The sequence below is a fragment of the Molothrus ater genome, chromosome 20 (assembly GCF_012460135.2).
Source record: "Molothrus ater isolate BHLD 08-10-18 breed brown headed cowbird chromosome 20, BPBGC_Mater_1.1, whole genome shotgun sequence".
NCBI classification, from domain to species: Eukaryota; Metazoa; Chordata; class Aves; order Passeriformes; family Icteridae; genus Molothrus; species Molothrus ater.
Window position 1 is genome coordinate 6011682 of NC_050497.2, and position 20722 is coordinate 6032403.

The 20722-nt window shown below is 48.0% G+C and overlaps 1 protein-coding gene across 1 annotated transcript; it reads right to left on the reverse strand.

The window, feature by feature from the left end:
- Positions 1-924: 924 nt before the first annotated feature.
- ZER1 (zyg-11 related cell cycle regulator) lies at positions 925-20612 on the reverse strand. Its single transcript, XM_036393760.1, has 16 exons — positions 20008-20612; positions 15949-16212; positions 14986-15136; positions 14362-14798; positions 13213-13389; positions 12010-12124; positions 11373-11519; positions 10969-11142; positions 10179-10394; positions 9487-9528; positions 9029-9148; positions 8470-8585; positions 8170-8358; positions 7107-7204; positions 6738-6840; positions 925-5773 (listed from the first exon to the last, which is right to left on the reverse strand). Exons 2-16 carry the CDS (start codon positions 16104-16106, stop codon positions 5716-5718), a joined length of 2301 nt encoding a protein of 766 aa, XP_036249653.1. The 5' UTR covers positions 16107-16212; positions 20008-20612; the 3' UTR covers positions 925-5715.
- Positions 20613-20722: the final 110 nt, after the last annotated feature.

Consider the following 20722-nt stretch of genomic DNA (forward strand, 5'->3'; position numbering starts at 1 on the left):
TCAACTAAATTTCCAGCAATCATTCAAACTCTTTTTTTTTTTTTTAATTCTAGGTAAATACAAAGCCGACGGCTCTCTTCTCTCAGACACCTCAGGCTTTACTGGTGCTCAGAAAAGGTGGGTAGTGTCTTTCCTTCTTCACAGAGAGGTGCAAATTTTAAAGCTTAATGAAAGCAATTTGAGTAGTAATAATATTATCCACTTGAAAGTAGAAACATTTTGATGTTCTAGAATAATCTGTCCTAAGGAATATATTCTCACTCTCTTTGCGATTAAAATAATTTGGTGCATGTTACTCTTTTTATCTTCTCCTTCAGCTTTGAAACCTGTCTTGCAGAGATCAGGGCTTATCTCGTGTCTCAAGGGTTTCAGCCTCAGTGACTGGTTGAAATTAGGCTCAGTTACAGAAGGTCTCTACTAGAAAGTTTCTGAGGAGAACCTTGGTTCCTATGGCATCCCAGCTCGGAATGCCATGCTGCTGGAAGGCTAAGGTATCTCTGTGGACTCTTAGAGCACAGCATGTTTTCAGAGGCAGTTCACTTTCATACAAATGCTCCTCCCATCCTGTTCACCTTGCTCCTTTGCAGACTGCACAGTGAATTCAGTGACCACTGAATTAACTGGCACTGAGCCTTTCCAGGACCAGGGCCTTAAGAAGAAAGTCAGGCTGGCCTTAAAGCAGATTGGCTTTTCCTAAGTGCTCAGATCCTGCCCCTCCCAAAGCCCAGGCTGTGGAGTGTGAACTGCAGATGCATCACAGAGTTCAGAGCAATCTGGACACTCAAATATTGTCCTGATTTTTTTCTCCTCTCACACAACTTCCTAACAATGCTCTCGTCCTCCACTGTTTTCTTCTGTTGACAAGCAGTATTGTGTCTTTTGGAGTGATGAAAGGCAAAGGCACTGAACAGCATCATCAACACGTGGCAGTTCCTTTCATTTTTAATTAAATATATGGCAGCCAATGGACCAATAATGTACCTAAATAAACCACATTCATAGAACAAAGGAAGAAGACACTCTTGAGCACTAGGTTTAATACACAGCGGGTATCCAACGGATACAACAGAAAAGTTAATTCATTCAGAATTGTAAGGAAGCAAGTTGTGCATTTTGATTTTTTTGCTCAGTTTCACCAGGTACAAACATTTGAACCAAGCCTCAGCATCAGGCAGGTCCACGGACAGAGTAAAAGGAGACACTTGCTCATTATAATTGAGGGTATTTTCATTGCAAAACAAGGAATTACATATTTAATTAGCTTAGAAACTTTTTTTAAAACAAGGAAAGAGCTACAGAGAGGATCAGTGACAATTACATGAAATCAAAACAGTCTGCTAAAGCAGAAGTGTTTCAGTTCAGCAGAGTATCTCCCTCATTCCTTAAGTGCTCTCTTCTCCTTCAGCCCTCATGTTGCTTTTCATCTATTCCTGATGACTGTTGCCCTCTGTGCTTCATCCACATACATGGTTGTCGTGGAGACCAGCTGTTTCCCCACTTTTAATTCTCTTTTTCCAGCACAAGCTGTCCTCCAACACCTGAGCTGTGGCAGACTCCTCCCTAAACAGTCTCAAGGAAATGTCTTTTCTATGGCTAGTGCCTGACTGCAGTGCCCTCTAGCTCTTGCCCTACTGCTAATTAATTGCCTCCTTCAGGTAATGAGAGGGAATTGACTCACAGCTCCAAGACTTGTCTTCCCACTTATCTTTTGCAGAGACCAGAGTGACAGCAGCAGAAGCCCAGCCAAGGTGACAAGGTGGGTAGGATTCAGTGCTGAAGAGGATAATTTCAGTAGGAAGGTGTAGGGAAACAGCAGCCATGGTGCAGATGAATTATCTGCAGTGTTCTGATTGCCACAAACATCAGTGCTAAACTTTCTTGGCTTGGTCTAGATGAGAAAGTCTGGTGCTTCTGGGTGTTAAACATCATCCAAGTAGATGCCAATCCTCATGAGCAATTCCTCCCACAGATTTTGTAAAATGGAAGCACTGGTGGGAAGTTGCTCACCAATTTGCTCTTATCTGCTCCAGAGAACATGGACACCTGGCACTGCTGGGTCACTGACAAGGGCCACTAGAGGACAGGGCAGCCTCCAGCCAGGAAGGAAACCACACACAGTTCAGGTAGAGGGTTCCTTGGTTGGCACAGGGAGCTACTGAGTTGTGTTCGTGCTCTGCTTGCCAAGCTTTGGAATATTAAAGGAAATGTAGTAGTGAAAACATGAAGAGTCTGAGTGGGCCAACAGCTACTGAGCACAAGGAGCCCCTCTGCAATATCCTTACATGCTGTGAACTTCTCTACAGCTGGATTTTCATTTGAAAAATAGAACCCCATTCTGGTTTTCTGAGCAGGGCTGGTCACTGGCTGTATGATTTTTTGTGGAGCTGAAGTTTCTTGGCTTGTTCCTTTGATCCAGCAAAGCTGGAAGGCCTGAGAGGTATCCTTGGAGCAGTCAAGCATTTCAGGGTATCCAACTTCCCCTTTTACATTAAATCTTCATAAAAAATCTGCCACTTTGCCCTCCCTTCCTTTGCAGAACATTGATGTGATGTCTGCAGGCAACTCTCCTGTTCTGTTCTCAGCTCTGGATCTATGGCACCAGTTAAATCCTTGCCACCAAAACCAGTTTTCAGGTTATGCATTATGCCTGTTGTTTCAATTAGGGAAAATGAGGCCCAAACTGGTTTCAGACTTTCAATTACTGGAACTGTTGGATCGTGCTCTGGTGCTCAAAGGATACTTTTTACTCTTTGATCCTTACTGAAGAGAAAATGTTATTTTTCAGCTCACAAAATCTTGAAGACACTGAAGCTTGTAGGCAAAGCTCATGTTACTCTAATAGGGATGTTATTCCTTTTCATGTGCTGCCTGAGGCATTTACCTTGCTGGTGGCCTGACTCAAAATCTTATGTGAGGCTTTCTGCAATTGCCCAGTTAAGAGTTCCCTCTTTCACCTGGGAATGGTGACAGATTTCAGCAAGCTGAGCTTTTCTGTCAGCCTAGCCTGCTTCCATTCATCTCCTTATTGCTGGGAAATTGAAATCTTTTTATCCTGGCTTGGGCTGAGGTACAGCTTGCTGAAGGTCTGTGAGCAGAGGTTACCTCTGCAGTGTGAAACAGCTTTGATGCAGTGTGGATCTTGTTAGTTTGGGATGCAGCAGGTGAGACTCCAGAAACTGCTCAACTTGTGGAAGCACTGGTTTGGAAAACCCAAACCTTTGGGGTCTCAAGGCAGATAAAACCAAACCATTGGTTGTCATTAGCCTTGATGTAGTTGTGCCAAAGTCTCAGAGTAGAGCTCAACTGCTGGGCTTGGATTGCAGTGAGAGGCTGGGATCTGCTCCAGCTGAGATGGGAGCTCCACTGTTTCCCCAGTGTGGCAGCTGCTTTCTGGGACAAGGCTTTCTGATACCTCACATCTGCCATCTGTCCCCTTCTGCTCTACTCCCATCTTGCCAACACGGTCAGAATCTTGAGTGCTTTTTGTCAGTAGGTTCAAGATTTTAGTGACAGGAGCTTTCACTACATGGGCATTGGAAAGAAAGCAGATGTGGTGGGTGGTACTGCCATGTGAAACAACTTCCCAAGGACAGCAGCACTAAATGGGGAGTTAAAGAGCAAAGCCTGACTCCCTTAACAACCAAGGCTGTATTTGCAGCCCCTCTTAGTTTTGCATCTAGAAGGAAGATTAGCAAATGTTACACAGAAAACAGATCTTGAAATAAGCTCATAGGGACACAAATTCTTGGGAAACAGGAATAAGAGAAAAATACATTTCAAATGACCGCAAAAAAGTATAATTTGTCAAGTTTTGCAATCTTATGAAAACAATTTAAAAGTGACACAAAAATATATATAAGTTTGAAAAATACTTAAAAGAAAAAAGTACAGATCTCACAATACCAAAACAAATTGACTTATGGTTAAAAAGAAAAAAAAAAAGACATTGAATAACACCGTATTGGCAGTAAAAGTAAACCTCTCCAGGCAGTTGTGTTCTGTCAGTTAAAGTGTCAGTTTGTGGATCAAGGATCCATCTCTAACGTGCTCACAAGGACAACATGAACTCTGAGCATTAGCAGAGCCTCATAGCAGCGACTCAAATCTGAGAGCGAAGTGTACAAGGAAAGAGAGCAGCGAGTTACTGTGCTCTGAGGCCTGAAATGTCCCAGCCTGCATGGCCAGGGGCTCATCTTCCTTCTACCAGGCACAACATCTTTTCTGAGTCCCTTCTAAGGGAAGATTTGTCAAAGAACTGTGATGAGCAGTGGGCTATGACACAGACAACTATGCTGTTGAGTGCCTGGCTGTGAGGCAAACCTTGGCCTTCACCTTCTTGAGCCATTATAGGTCTGGAGTGTCACAGGTGAAGACCAGCTCAGTGGGACTCTCCTGTCACCTGTGTCACACAGACTGGAGTAATGCTGCTGATGGGACTGGGACTGCACTGGTAAGTGCTTCTGGGAGTCAATAGCAATCGGGCCTTCTGCTTCTGAGAACAGGGGGAAGATGTTGGGGTGGAACAAAAGGTGCTATTTCCTGGGACTGCCCTTCAGAGGGTGCCTGGAGACTCCCCACCTCCAATTCCAGCAGTTGTGCTGCAGTGAGCTTCCTGGGAAGGGAGATTATGATGTGACTGAGCACAGCTTGTGATGACATTGACTGAGGAAGGGCAGAACAGCTCCAGTCCCCTCCTGGGACTTGCACAAGGGGGGTACAGCTGCTCAGGACTAGGGCCTAGCAGAGTATAGTATGCAGAGGGAAATACTCTGGCTTTGTAGCCCTTCCCTACAAAACAGAACACTACTAAAAAAGGTGGTGAAGGACTGGAATGAAGATGTGTAGCCCTTTGTGAACAAACCTTGTGCCTTGCTGCACAGGCTCCCTTCGAGCCAAGAAGGTATAACTGGTTCTACTGATCATCCCTGACCTTCTGAGGCTGGGTGGGCTGGCAGATCCCACCAATGGGGACAATGGTACTGCCAATGGGGACAAAACAGACCTCTTGACTTTATTGGGGAAGTCTTACTTCCAAATGACCCACATAGAATTATGCTTCCATTAATGTGAGTCTTCTATTAAAAAGCCCTTAAGGGAGTGAATTAGCTTGAAAGGTCTTCTCTAGTTTCTCCATTTCTAAGTCTCACTAAAACTTATTTTATAAAAGTTTTTTTGGTTTATCTCTCTGGTATTGTGTCCCCCAACCTTTCTAACCAAATAAATAACTCATCACTGCCCCACTGAGCAGCCAATGCTGATTTAGGACTGGTGTTCTTGCAGACATCACAGGACCTCATGCAGTACAGCAAAAGGGAATTTTCTAAAAAGTGGGAAATAAACGTCACACTAGTGATCACACAACTAGGTCTTCAAGCTCATGGTCATTTGAGGCTCTCTGTGTGGTCTAAAATAAATGGTTAAAAGATACATAATGTAATTGTCTTTGTTTTTTGTTTTCTTTTTATACAGAAATCATACACACAGAACTTCAACCTGAAACTTCATAACAAAAAAGTCCACTAAGTTAAGGAAAGCATTTTGTTGTGCAAAAAGTCCCTCCCCCCTCCCCTATTCACCTTCATCTACTGAGGGTCTCACACACACACATAAAGTTTCCTTCCAACGGGCGAGTTGGTAAGAAAGAGTCCTCCCTATGTACAGTGAGTTAGAGAGAAGCTGGATACAGTGCTGGCAAGAGGCATTGGGTGATTGCCTCTATCTGGAAGTGTCCATGTTCTCCTCCTTAAAGTTACTGCAGTGCTCTATAACTTTCCTATGGATAAAACAAGGACAAGGAGAGAGGGTTTAGTTTAAAGCTTATTGCACCTCAGCTGTGGGACAGTAAGGTAAGACCTGTCCCAGAGTTGATTTCTGTGTTAACAGTGTCCTGTTTGTCTCTGAGACACAAACTGTCAAAACCAGTAAACTCCACAAAAGTAGCTCCCAATTTGGAATGTCAAGTTATGGTAATGCATATCCAGATCCAGTTGTGACCATTCATTCATTACCCCCACACCCAAAACCTCAGATGCCTTGAAATCCCACCAGGAAATATATTAATACAAATGTTTGTCCTTCACTGTGCTGTCACCTGTCCCATCCCACACACTGTGTGTAACTGTGACTGTCTTCTGCAGGCTCCAGTACCCTCCAGAATCTAGGAACCCTCAGCTGTGGGAACACCTGCTGCCCACTCACCAGGTATGTATTCCCAGAGCTCTACCTCTCTCTTCTATTCATCCTGCAGGTATGAAATTACAGCTCTCACTTTGCCAATGATCAGCTGGCTTTTACAGCTCTGAAAGGATGACTCCAAAGAAAGGTGTCATTGCAAGGGTGATGGACTCTACCTTCTGAAAAATGCTCTCATTTTAACTGTACAGTTGGCAGTTCAGTGACAGACCAGTATGATTCTGAAGACAGGCAGCCCACCCAAGTACAGGGAAAAGTGATAACTGGAGACCACTGGCCTAAGAACTGCAATTAGCCATGTGGCTCCCTTGCTCAACAAGCCAGTCTACAAGCCAGTTGCCTGGTAATGATCTGTGTGTACTGCCCACCTATAACATCTCTAGTATTCTGTTTTCATCCTCTCTTTCCTCTGCTTCTCCTGTATTCAATTCATATCTCTCGTACACATCACTACAGGCCTTGCTTTGGTAGCCTCACTTTAGTGGAAGAATTAAAAACTAAACTAAGGCTAAACTGAGAGTTTGTGATGTGCACTGGTGTCCTACCGGGCCATTTCCTTGGTCTCTTGTCGTGCTGAGGCCATTTTAATCATGTCCTTCAGGAGAGGAATCCCACCTTCTTTGATCAGCAGTGGGCAGTACTTGTCAGCTGCAGAGAAAAGAATAAATCAGGTCCTTGTGAACCCTCACAACAGTGGCAGGAAGGGAAGGAGAAGGATCAAAACAGTGAAGGAATTTCCTACACACCAAGTCTAATTAGCTTTATTTGACTGTGCTGCCTGGACATTCCTGCATGACTCAAAGGTTTTCTCTACCTACATAGTTTATCTTGCAAGACCTTTTCTGCTGACAGCCTCAGGTTCACCCCCTCAACTTCTACAGTGCAGGGAATATGATTTCAAACAGAGAACTTACGGTAGACAGAGACCAGGTTATAGAGCGCCCAGGTGGCCCAGTGCTGGCTGACTGGGGAGATCCCTTGTGGAAGAAGTCGAAGGATTGGTTCAAATGACCTGCACAGAAATATTACAGAAGTTGCTAAAAATCCAAGAGCTATTTCTTTCGACACCTTTGCCACTCACAGCAATACAATACAGCAAGGGATCTGCTCATAGATACCACAGCAGTAAATCCATTGGCATTCAAAGATTCTGGCACCAAGGCTAAGTCAGTGTCCCAGGGCAGTGCTGGCAGGATTACAGCCCCCACCACTTCAGCACAGACACACTGCTCAGAGAAATAGCTGCAATGAAGGCAACTGAGCCCAGGAACTGATTTCTATCTCCATTAGGCATTTCCTCACAAGAGCTGAAATCCAGCAGTACTGATCAGTTGGAGGAGGGACAAAGCCAAACTATACCCAGGCAAAGCTGGCTGCACACCTGCAAGGGTTCCTGTGTTTCTTCTAACAACAATACTATCCTGTCCATACTGTAAACAGGCACTGGAATGCCACTTCTGGATCCCTGCCAAGCACTAAGGAATTTTGAGTACCTGATAACCTCTTACAGGAAGGGGTTTAGAGGATTCCAGCAATTGTATTAACCTTTGAAGGGATTTCTGGTACCTGTGCCCCAGAGAAGAGTGAAAGCATGTGGCTTTGGGAAGCAAACAGACTTAAAAGACAGATTGCAAAGGACAGCAGTATCAGGAGAAAATGCTTAGGCAGTCCCAGACAGACCATGGTTTTCCTGGACTACTCAATTTCAGCAGAAACTTGCAGGAGAAATTCTGCTGGGCTGCCAAACTTCTCCCATAGGAATTGTCAGGTAAGGTGTCTAATTTCAGCATCTTATGTAACATGTTTCAAAGGAAGATGTAAAATCCTCGCTAAAGAATATGTCCCTGAAGATGTTTTTCCTTCACTCTGAACAGAGCCCCCATGCTAGGCTCTCTCTCTTCCTTCTCTCTGTTGGTGTTTCCTTCCTCTGACAATTCTGGCTCCCGTGTGAGTGGGCCAATCTTTTCCATTGCTCACCTGTAATTGATATTTCTCCTGGAGTTGATATCCCAGCTCTGGATGGCTGCCCACATCCTCTTCACAACTTCTTCTCTGTGAGGCTCACAGATCCCCCAGGCCTCTAAACCATCAAACATGATATGGGAGAGCACTCCACAGGCATTATATGACACCTCAATCCCATCAGCTTTGCTCTCCAGCAGGTTGCTGCCAAGACAGAAGAGATCACTTAGAGCTGCTGATGCAGTAAAGATTCACAAGTCTCCAGGTGTTTCAAGAGAAGATGATCACCCAGCTGGTGACCATCCAGGCACTCACCTGAACACACTGATGAACTGGGAGGTCATGAGCTGCGGCCGGAGCTCCTTCACCTCTGCCACATTGCCCAGGAGGCCCAGCATGTTGCGGTGCAGCTCCTGTTTCTCTGGGAACTCCTGGCCAGGCAAGGAACAGGATTATACACAGGTAGGACTCTGGTGATGCTGAGAACAAGCAGCCCTGGGAAAAGGCTGTACAGCACATCTAGAAAAGCTCAGTATTTTTGGGTAGTCAGCAATGGCCCCTTGGCAGGTGCCAAATGGTGCTGAAGGTATGTGTGAAAAGGGAGGATCAAAACCAGGCCCACTGTTCACTGCTGCTCTGCTTGAGGGGGCTGAGCAAAGATGGGCAAAGGGGAAGATGTGTTCACTATCAGTTTCTCTGTTCTACTGGCTGGGTGGAATGATGTGAGAAAGAAGAACTTACACAAGATTTTTCTTTCTTGTTTGTGAAGTGTAGGAAGTAATGCTTGGAGAGGAGCAGAGCCAGGGATCCTGCCCAGGCACCTGCATCTCCACTGCTCCTGTCAGCATCTCTCCAGAGACAATCAGACACTTACTTTCAAGCACTCCAAGAACAGTTTCATGCCACTGTAGTTAAGGAACATCTCACAGTTATCTGGGGTCTCATCAGTGATGTTCCAGAGGGCACTCCAGGAGAACTCCATCACCTGATCACACTATAGGGAAAAGGACAGAATCAGAGCTTTGCTAATGCAGGAGCCTGGTACAAACCAATCACCTGTTTCCTCTCTGGCATCACCCTAGATGACTTCAGAGGTAAGAAAACCTTGTTGTTCACTTTCAACTTGTCAGTAAGTGGGTTTTTTGTTTAACATTTTTGCCTCCCTGTCACATTCCCCTGCCCTCACCCTGGAACAAGAAATTCTGCAGCATCAGCTGAGATGTCTTGTGTTTGTTAGAGAAGCTGAGTTGGCACTCTGGGCTGATTTCCATGCCTAAGTCAGATGGAAGAGAAAATACTCCATGTATATGTTTTTCTTTGAGAAACACTCACTGTTTTATCAGCCAACTTCTTCTGAATCAACTTTAGCATTGTCTGTGGGCAAAGAAAGAGGAAGAGTGAGAAACAGTTCAAAAATCATGGACCTAAAACTTAACCAGCCCTGCAGTATCACAACAGTTATGGCCAAATTTGATATTTTGCAGAGAACCTACTTGATATATCTTTCTCTAAACCAGTGGGTCATGTTCCAAGCTGTAAGTATTCACAAAGCTGAAATATGCCACAGTCCCTGAGCTGTTGAATTTGCAGTTGACTCAGTTTTGAGCTGTATGACAAGGTCTGGGATAACTGGCCATAACTGCACCAAAGCAACAGCCTTTGCAGTTCTTGGAAAAGGTGGGGGATAGGGGTTGAGTTGGGAAAGTGATGCAAACTTGGGGAGAAGCAGAAGGAGACAGTCACAAGGTGGTACCAGATCTAGGAATAACCTCATTTGGTGAGGTCAGGTTTTAGGTTACAGTGCTTTCCTGCCCTCACACCAGCCTGTCTCTGAGATCATAACCTCCAGTGCTGCTAAGCAGGTAAAGGGGTGGGTTCCAGGAGAGCTCAACGTTGCTGGGTCACTGGTTCCCTTCTGTGATATTGCGAGGTTGGATCATGGCTGGAGGCATTTGATGGACAGCTGTAAGGGAATTGTCCTGCCCTGGGTTAGGGATAAGTAGACACCTTGGGACCATACCAACCATGACAAACCCCATCTTGCCCACAGCTTCTTTGTGGTCGTTGTCCACCTGGCAGACCAGGGCGTTGCAGAGGTGCACAGCGATGCGCTGGATGGACTCGTCCTGCCGGCTCTGGTTGAGGATGTTGAGCAGCAGCTCGTTCACTCGGCGGTACTGGAACTCCAGCTCCTCGGGAATGCTGAAGTTACACAGTGTCAGGCAGCAGTTCCGCTGCACCTGGGGCAAAAGGAAGCAAACACTGGGCCAAGTGGCTACAAAAGCACGCACCCCACCATGTCATGTTTCTTTGCTGCTTGGTACTGAAAGCATCTTCTTGCCTGACTACAACTACTGAGCTTTCTGTTCTCTGATCTTGTGCTGTGCTTTAGCCATGCTCCATGACCATCACTCCAGTCTCACAAGGCCACCCAATTATCCAGGGCCCATTGCTTTCCAAGCCAGTTCCTCACTCTCTATTGGCTCTCTACACAGCTGACTTCCAGTACAGAGATTTGAGATGTTTCTTTCTGTTTTCAACATGCCCTTTACCCACACAACAATTTCACCCCACAGTCAGTGCTGGGTATCTGTGTGTCACACACATGCTTTGACCACTGTTCATGGATAAAAAGAAGCACCCTGCATGTAATCCCCATTGCTGAGGGGAGACCAGGAGCAGACATGGGCAGGCAGTAACTTCTCTGCCTTGTTTAACTCCCTGCAGGCAGAGGAAACCCAAATGCTGACAGCAGGCTAAAGAATTGATACAGGGAAAGAGGACTGTGGGAACCAAAGGTGCCTGGGCTCTTACTGTGACCTCCTGGTAGGACTCCATGCCATTGAGCACCACCTGGATGACCTGGCGCCGCAGCTTCACGCTCTGCTCCATGCGGTACTCGGAGTTGGTCAGGTAGAACAGCGCGGCGCTGCCCGTCACCTGGATGTTTTTGTCATCCTTGTGGCACTTGAGGGCTGTGATCACCAGCTGCAGAGAAACAACACAGAGCTTCAGTGCCACAGACTTGCTGCTGATTCTTGGGAGTGACTGTTAGAAGCCCACAAGGAAAGCGTGGTCCAGGCATTGCAGGAACATGCTTAGGAAATGAAGGTGTACCCAGTTCCACTGCGCTACTGGAACTTCATCTGGAATGGCCTGGGTGGAAAAAAAGATTGGGAGTGCAAAATTCCCCTTCCCAGGGTGAGGCCAAGGCTTACCTGGAGGGCTCTCAGCAGCTGGCTGCAGCGCTCGATGCGGGCAATGTCGAAAAGCAGGTTGATGGCCCGGGAGGTGATCTCTGGCCGGTGCTCGGTGTAAGCCTCAATGGCATTCAGGACTTGCTCTTCGTTCTTGTCTCCACTCACCTGCATGGAAGAGCAAAAAGAGTCAGGGGAGAAATTATGAAGGAGGAAAACCAACATGAGAAGGAAACTCTGGAAGGTCAAAGGGTGTAACTTCCCTCTGCCCTGAGAGTAGATTCAGCCCAGGATGAGACAGAGGTTGAGTCTGTTTTCAGTCCAGAGGGATGAGAAAGGGCACCTTTGGGGCAGGGGGGTGCTATTCGAAAATAGGACTCCTACTGTCTTAAATCCTTTTCTGTAGTCACAGACATCCTCCAGGAAGGATGATTTCTCCATGCTTTCCTCCAACGTTTTTCAATCCTTATAAAAACTATGTGGGGTACAGGTCTTGCTTTCTGGCAGTTTTCTTGCATCATGAAGTAGTTATTGAAAGATCAGAGCTCAGCTGTCACACCCAAGACCCAAAGAACTCCACCCTTCTGGCAGCCAGGGTTCTCATGTTCTTTCAACTTCTAACAAGTTCCTACTGCCAATATTCCTGCAGCCTCCTTACCTTGTAGGCTGGAATATGGGTCAGGCGGCAGAGGGATGTTTCAAAAAGGCCCAAGAACTGCAGTGGTCGTTTCAGACCCCGGAAAGGAGCAATGCTGCTCTTTGCTGGCTCAATGCTGGGGTGAAAACACAAGAGATTGCTCATGTTGGTACCATGTTTCTTCAGGTGTCTCCTGCCACAGAGATGGCTGCCAGCCCTCCATTCACTCTGCTGTACTGCTTCAAAGCTACATTTCATTTTATACCAGGCAGCTGCTTATGAACATAACTCTAAATATTCATCCCAGGAGATCCTGAGTGAAAGGTGAACATGCTGAATGGAACCAGCAGAAAGAATTACTGCAGACAGGATGCAGCTTTCCCAGGTAAAATCTGTCCTGGAAATTCATTAGTTGGGGTGAAAATTTCCTCTTAAAGGGCTGTAGATTTCACTTGTCCAATGCATGTGTAATGTGATAAACATGCTAAGTCTGTTTCTGTTAGCATGCAAGAACACTGTTTTGGCTGCCATGTTCCTTATTGACCAAGAGCCAGTGCATTTTCACCAGCTCTGGTGAAAAGGACCCAGTACTGTCTCACTTTTTTGATTCTGTTCAGCAAGTGCTTAGGAGGGCAGAGCTCTTGGCTGATGTGGAAAACCAGACCTCTAGGTCTGCCTCTGCTGAGGGGCACCAGGATTTCCAAGGGTTGATCTGCCCAGTATTCAGGTCAAATCTAAAACAGGCCTTTAGATTCCAAGGTTTTCCTTTAGACTCCTAAACCACACAGCCTTCCTATGAGTGCTGATGTATTGACTCGGTGTATAAATGTTCTGTCAGAAGAGCCTGGATTTCCACAAGGATAAGAGTATTCTGTGTAGGAAATGTGTAACGGGCTTTGGAGTCTTTTCAGAAAAAAATCCAGCAGAAGATCCCTGGGAGAATGTGTGTGGGGAAAAGAACTGAAATGCTTCAGATATGCATGGCAGGCAGATGGAATGAATTCTTTATTACTCTTACAAGTCTTTACATGTGTTGCATACAGCAATCACAGCTGATTCTCACACCAGTCTCTACTGTCAGGGGAACCTGGCAAGAGTTGTATCCTGCTTTTTAGTACTGATTAGACCTACAGAATTTGGGAACTCAGAAGAGGGAATTGTTCTTAGTTCATCTTTGACTGATCTATCCATCCAAGCAGACCTCAGTAACTGCTGTTTGCTTACCTTGTCTGGCCCATCTTCTCCTCCATGCTGGGGATAGTGCAGTTCTCCAGCATGGTGTGCCCTGAGATGTCAAGTGAAGTGAGGTTCACCAGGTTCTCCACAAACAAGTTTAGAACCCGCCGGGTCAGCTTGAACTTGTAATAACTGGACAGATGGTCTCGGGAGATATCCAGGTGCCTGCAAGAGATAGAGAGCATCTCACAGCCTGGAAAGCATTAGCTGGGGCTTCTCCCTCCCTGCCAGAGCCAAGTGTGATTATTATTTACCATTATTTCCTTCCCAAGATACAGGAATGTGGTTCTGTAGGTTCTGGCAGCAGCAGCTGGCCCTGTGTCTAACCAAAGCACACAGGTATTTGGTAGAGGGCTACTTGGAATGGACCACAGTGAATCATCTAGCCCACACATCACAAAGGAAATTGCTCCAGGCTCAGAAACTGCCTTTTCCAACCTCCATCACAGCAGCCACCTGAGCATTTCTACCTGGAGATTTAGATGCACCAGAAGATCTGTGCATTCCCAGAAACTTATCTTGCCTCATCCCACAAATTAAGTTGCACAGGTTTTTGTCTGCTTCCCCCATCTTATAATTTTTCCACCCCAGGCTATTACATTATCCTGATTTCTTTCAGGTATTTAAATGCTTAACCTTTGAGGAAATCTTGCTGCTAAGGGAGTGGTGGGAAAAACTGACCAGCATTGTGTGCAAGTGGGGTTCTTTACAGGACAGAGAGACTTTGCTGGCTCATACCAAAGACTGGAGGAAACATCCCACTCACAAAAGTGTCTTCTACCTCTTGCACACCAAGTGGGGTGATGGGGTCACATATAAGTTGTTTTTTTGTTTTTCCAATGGGAAGTTTCTGCTAAGTGGTGCCTTCTTACAAGCAAAATTCAGGCTGCTGTTAGACGTGTCAGATATGTACAGTGACAAGTACAATCAGTGAGCCTGTTCACAGGAAGGTTTGTAAGCTGAACCCAGCAGTGAATGCCTCTCTGACAGCAGGCAAGAAGACCATTCCTGAAAGACCTTTCCCTATGAGCTAGAGAAGGATAAAGAAGGAAGAACAGATCTGCAAGAAGACCATTCCTGAATGACCTTTCCCTATGAGCTAGAGAAGAATAAAGAAGGAAGAACAGATCTGCTGACCTGAGCTTGCGAAGCTGTGCAATCACTTGGATGTGCTCCTCTGAAAGGTCCATGTTGTAAAGCACTAAGGAAACCAGACTGTCCTTCCACTGGGTCAGGAATGCCACATCATTCAGCTGGATCCCAGAGAGGTCGAGAGCTGCGAGAGAGGCCAGGGGCCGCAGCAGCGTCTCCACGTTCACCCCCTCGATCAGCCGGCCCAGGTTCAGGATGCGCAGGCGGCTGAAACCCTCAAAAGTGAAGTCCTTGACCAAGACCTGGCGGGTGGGGTTCACCAGGCAGTCGTCCTCACAGCCCCCAGGGTTCTCCTCCTCGTAGAAGATATTGCTGCAGCCAAAGAGGCTCAGGGAGATCAGTGTGTGGCTGAAGCTCACCAAGGTTTGCAGGCTCTTGGCCGTCAGCTTCTCACAGTTAGTCAGGTACAGCTCAATAAGATCCTGAAAAAAGGGAAATCAAGGTTAGAGATATTTCACAGGTAAAGTGCCCACCCTGTTTGCCCCACAGCTCCCACTGGGACAGCCTGAAATCATGTATCACCCACCTTGACCAGTGTCCTATGCCATTCCCAACAGTGGCTTTGGGAGCTGAGAAGGAAGAAGCTGAGGTTAGTCCAAGCAACCCTACCTGCTTCCTGATGGCCTCCAGGTCCTGGTCCTGCACAATGTGTTCCCGCAGGTGGATCCGAGCTAGCCTGGTGCTCCGTGGGTCTGAGAAGAGGGTGAAGAAGCTTTCATGGGGTTCAAAGATGCTGTCTGTCTTCACCAGCTCCACGTACCTGTGTGGGGCAATGGTGTTAGCACAGCACAGGCTCAGCCACAGCTCTGGAACCTGCACTGGTGACAAGGAAGTGTGAGAGAGTTGTGAGCACACACCAACCCACCCCCTCCCAGTATCACCCAGATCAGCCTTTGGGGCAAAGCAGCTCACCCACCTCTTATGGCACAGAACCAATGATCCCTAGGAAAATCTTGGGTAAAGATTTGTGCAGGACTCAGTGTGTGAGCAAACTGGATTCTGGCAAGCACAGACTCCAGGAATTTTTTCCCTAGCTGTTTAAACTTAGTCATTTGATTTCCCCCCCTCCCCCCCCCCATTTTTCAGAAAATTAGCTGGCCAGAATTCTCTGCCAGACTTTGTGAGCACAAGTTCAGCCAAGAGAGACTGTGACATCCAAATTACATAAATCCCTGGAAACAAGCTGCTTTATAAAACTATGGGAGCAGCAGCCTTAAAATTTAACATCTGTTAGCACTTTGGACTCTAATTTCTCTGCTTGGACAGAGTGTTGTAATGCTTCAGTGATAGGAAATGGGAAGGCTTCTTTGTTGCTCACTGACATTCTAGGAAGAAGCAGTGACTGTTTCACTCTGGGTTTACTCTTTTCATTTCCCTTTTTACAGCATCACGTTGAGCTCTGACTAACTTAGAAAGGGTGACTACCACAGAAATTAGAATGATAGCAGTACAAAAGGGAACACTTCCTTCTGAAGTTCGTGCAAACCCTTATTTGCCCATATGATCAGCTGGAGAACTATACTCCCCCTTCTCTGAGCTCCCAGCTCTTTCCAAACCAGGCCTGAAACATACTCATTGACAAGCTTGTCACAGATCTCGCTTGGCAGGAAGATGTCGGGGTGGAGCCGCAGCGTTTCGTTGTCCAGGAGGTAGCAGAGAGTCCCCTCCAGGTTGCGAAGGCAGTAATCAGTGCACAAGGTCATCAGAGACTCAGGACTGTCAGATGCCATCTTGAGGGAAATTATGGGAAGGGGAAGAGCAGAAGGAAGTGTTTGATGCAGGAGATCCTTCCCTCAGATGAAGTCCTGGGATGAATTTATGGGGCCATCAGGATAGCTATAAGCAGAGAAGGGAAAAAAGATACATTGAGAAAGGCACAACTGCAAGTGTCCCACAAAGCTGTCACAGCAGCAGGATATCGTATTTACAGCTCATCACTTGCTGACCTCGAAAGGACCTGCAGCAGTTTGGCCTCTCTGGCAGTGTTCCCTTAATTCCTTGATATTCCTACTCCAAGGGGATACTGTGGGAATGAGTTAGTGTGATGTGTTTGGAAATGAGGCTACATAGCAAAATGTTTCCTCATTGCAGGGTTATCTGGCTGACAAAGGCCCTTGGAAAGGGAAGTGGTAGAAGCCACATTGCTTGGTTTCCTTCAGGGTGGGTTGGATAAACCAGCAGAACATTTACTGTCAGCATAATCCTTTGTAAGGCACTGGTGGGATCTGTGGCCCTGCATCTCCTGCCTGTCATTCTATTTGCCAACATTCCAAGTCAAGTTTCATTTTCAAGTTCAGTGTTTCTCTGTAGTGCCAAGCCAGAAGCTTCATGCAAATCCTTGAACGAGAGCGTGAAGTGGATCAGAAGGCAGAGGGAAACACAGAGTGGTCTGGGATCCGCCTGAGTGCAGTGTAAAGGCGAGACTGTGACTGTGCTGGACACCTCTACATCCAGCTCACCCTCACCACCCCAAATCTGTCACAAAGAATGACTAAACTGGAAAAAGGCAAAGTGCTTTTGCCCTTCTTCATTTTTAGAACAGGATAAAGGATGGATGAGGCAGACAACTGGGGGAAGCTATTTCTGTTTTCAGATTTGAAATGACCTGACTGCTCTGGTATCAAGACTTGCTCAGTGGGGTCCCAAGGGACCTATCAGAGAAGCTAGCTTGAAGACCAGCAGTGACATTTCACTTTCAAAGGGTCAAATCACATTACAAGCAAACCTAAACTTTTCTAAATATTTCCACAGACACAAAAAATTGCGTTGAAATGTTTATTTTTGATATAAAACCTGTATCTTATCAAAAGTCTGTCCCTGCTGGCCCTGAAAACACTGATGCTGTGGAGGTAGTTGTTATTCTCTGCACCACAGCTGAGCAGCCATTGCTGGAGAAGTTGTTGCAAAATGTCCTGAACCATATTCTGTTTCTAATCTTTATCCTGCAGCAGGACACTTGTGTGTCACCATCTCTCTGCTTCTCTAAAGCCTCTGCTGCTCTCTTTCCTTCACTCCTATGGTATCAGTACAAGAAAGAAGAGTTTAACTCCCATTCCTCAGCTTAATCACTCTAAAAGGTAATGCTGAGGCAAAAATCCCCAAAACTTCAGCAATCATACAAACTATACTTTAAACTCTCTCCAATCATGATGTTAAGGGAGGAAGTTGCTCCTTTGGTCACTGAGTGCTGACAGGGGGTTACAAGAACATAAAACTGAGACTTTTCAATAGTGCCACAATAGCTCCATTGAGGTGCATGAGGTCCAATCAACAAAAATTGAGAGTTTTCACTTTGATAAAGGAGGAGCTCCACAATCCACAGTTCTCACCTTTGGAGTTAACTAAGGTGAGAAGTCAAGGCTGAAATGTGCCACTGAGTGCACAGCACTGTCTCCATGGCTGGGAGGTCCTGGCAAAGGGAATGAAGGTGGGAGGAAGCTGTCCTGTGTCTGCTTTGGAGATGAATCGGCCTCACCTCCAGAACAAGTCCCTCTCGCAGATTTTGCCTGAAGCTTGCTGGAGAGAATCTTTCCAGAAAGGCAAGATCAACAGGAAGATCTGAACCAGCTGGGGAGCGTGTTCTGCTGTCCCTACCAGTTCCCCTGTGCCATCAGACAGGAGGTCCCTGCAGTCAGTGTTCTTCCACTGTTTACTACCGACGGCCAGAGAACTCGAAAACAAATTCCCATTGACAACCTATTGTCACGTGCAGCTGGAAACGGCCAGTGCTTGGGACTTGGCCAAGCAGCTCAGAGCACCAGAGGGCAAGGACTGCCTTCCTGTGGCTCTGACAAGCCTCTGTTCCCTCTCTGCTGAGACCAGCACAATGCAGCTGGTTGATCTCAGCCCTGAAGAAATCAGCTGCCTTTTAACTTCTGAGCTCCCCGTGATCCACCAACACAATCCCATGCAGAAGTTTAATATCAAGAATAGTTCAACTGTCCCACTGAAATAGGAGCAAAGAAAAGCTTTCATTCTCCTGATTTATCACAGCTATCTGAGCAGCTGCTGTGACCTTTTCTCCAGGACACAACACAAGCTGGCCTCTCTCTCCTTAGACTGAAGACATGACACCTCAGCAGCAGAGAGGGAAGTAAAAATGCCAATAGCTGCCCTGATCAATACTGTCTCTAGTCCTAACTTCCATGTGTGACAAAAAGAAAAGAACTGGAGAGGCTGGAAAATCATTAACATTTGTCTAACTGTTCTCCTCAGGAAGCTTCACACAGGATGAAGCTGCCTAGTGGCTGCCCCCAGTGCTTTTCCAGTAATGAGCTGCCTGGTGCCATGTGGGTTTTGGTAAAGACAAATGCATGAAAGATGCTGAAAATTCAAGAGCAAGAACTGAAAAGTGACCAGCTTCAGCTGCCAGTATTTTTTCCAATTTATTTCTCTGACAGATTTGCTTCCATCTTAGTGCACTAAGGAACTGAGTTCCTCAGAGCCTTGGGAGCAGGCACACAAAAGCCCTTTCCACGGGCACATGTGCAGTAACAGCACCCTCCTGCCATCCACGGACCCAAAACCAGGAATAGCACAGGCAGCTCTACTTATCCCCTCCCCAGCATCCAGGACCCCCCGGCTCTTTGCAAATATTGCTTCTTTCCAGGCTGCATCTGCACTGTTACAGCATTACCTGCTGCACTGGCATGTGAGGCTGGGGACCTCTCCTGGGGCTGCCAGTGCCAATATCCTCTCCCTTGGACTTCAGACCCATCATCTCTGGCAGCCTCTCTCCAGGCAGTGCCCGGAGCCAAGCCAAGCCTGACTCACCGTGGCTCCACGCCAACCACACAACGTTTACGCTGTTGCTACAAAAATGATTGGCAAAGCTGACTGTTCCAGCATCAGGGACTCATCCAAGGAGAGGGCAAACAATATGCACTGACATGAGCTGATTACAGCGACTTCAGAATTACAAATGTAATGTAAATGCAGAGTTTGGCACAGGTTATGCTCTGAAGGGAAACTGCACTGTCACTTTAGCTGGCATCCTGCAGCTGTAAATCACTGTGATTTCATTAATTGATGGGTCATTGCTGCCTCTGTGGGGAAACACGATCCCTTCTGACACTAGGGAAAGTGAAGTAGGAGAAGATGGAACTCTCCTCTGTCCCAGCAAAGCCTGCAACTCCCAAACTTGTCAGGCAGCCAGGCTGACATCCTAAATGAGACGGCTCGCACTCGTCGGGGAATGCGTTGATCTTTACCTGCCTGCAGTAAAGATGTTCCTTCAGCTCACTGAATTAAATTTCATCACGGATTTTCATTCCATAGATCACCTGCCCAAGAACCCTACCCGGAGTCTCTGGTCACGGCTCTCTGGGCGCTGAGGCTCCATCAGCCCGCGATGGTCTCTGTGAACCCCGCGGGCAGCGCTAGCCCCGAACCCGAGCACTCCCTCGTCCCCGAGGCACTCAGAGGTCACCTCGCCGTGCAGCACCGGAGCTGCTGCCGCGGGCCGGAACCCCGTCCGGCGGGGCCCGGCTGCTCCCGGCAGTCCCGGGGAGGGGATGGGGACTGCGCCGGGGGCACTGTCCGGCACTGCCGGGGGCGGCGGTTCCTCCCCCCGCCCGGGCGGGCAGGCCTGTTGCCCCAGGTCGGGCTGGGGAGGGGGGCACCGGTACTCACCTGGCGCCATGGGGGACTGGTCCCGGCTGGTCCCGGCTCCCCGGGGCGGGCCGGGGTCCGCGTCCTGCTCGGGCCCGCTCCCCCCGCCGCAGCCTCCGCTGTCAACAAACCCGCCGTCACTTCCTCCGCCCGCGCCGGAAGCGCCAGCGAGTCCTTCCCCGGAAACACCGGCCCGGCCGGAACGCTCGGTCAGCGGGGACCCGGCGGGGACGGGGACGTTCAGTGACGTCACAGAGCCGTGACGCCACGCGGCGGAGGCGCTGACGTCACCGCGCGGGGCAGAGCTTGGCCGCGGTGTCCCGGCAGGGCCTCCCCGGGACAGGTCGGCGCAGCCCGGGCTGTCCCTCGCTCAGGAGCTGCGGCTGCCGCCGCCGCAGAGCCAAGGTCCCGCCGCGCCTCCTCACTGAGCGGGGCCATTCCCACGAGCCCCGCTCACGGTTGCCATTGGCATGGGCCGCAACGTGCCCGGGACAGCGCGACCACCCCGCGTGTCTCCTCAGTGCTCGGGGGACCGGCTGCTCCAGCCCGCGGGGGCTCTCCTGGCGCTTGGTGCCTGGGGAGGGACCCACGCCGTGTCCCGCAGGCCGAGGGGCGCGGGGAGCCGGGATAGGGCAGGGACCGGGCCCGCGGGGCTCCGGGAGCGCCCCGAGGAGGACAGGGGGCGGGGCTTACCGGCCTGTGAAGCAGCGGGGGCGGGGCTTGGTACAATGGGCGG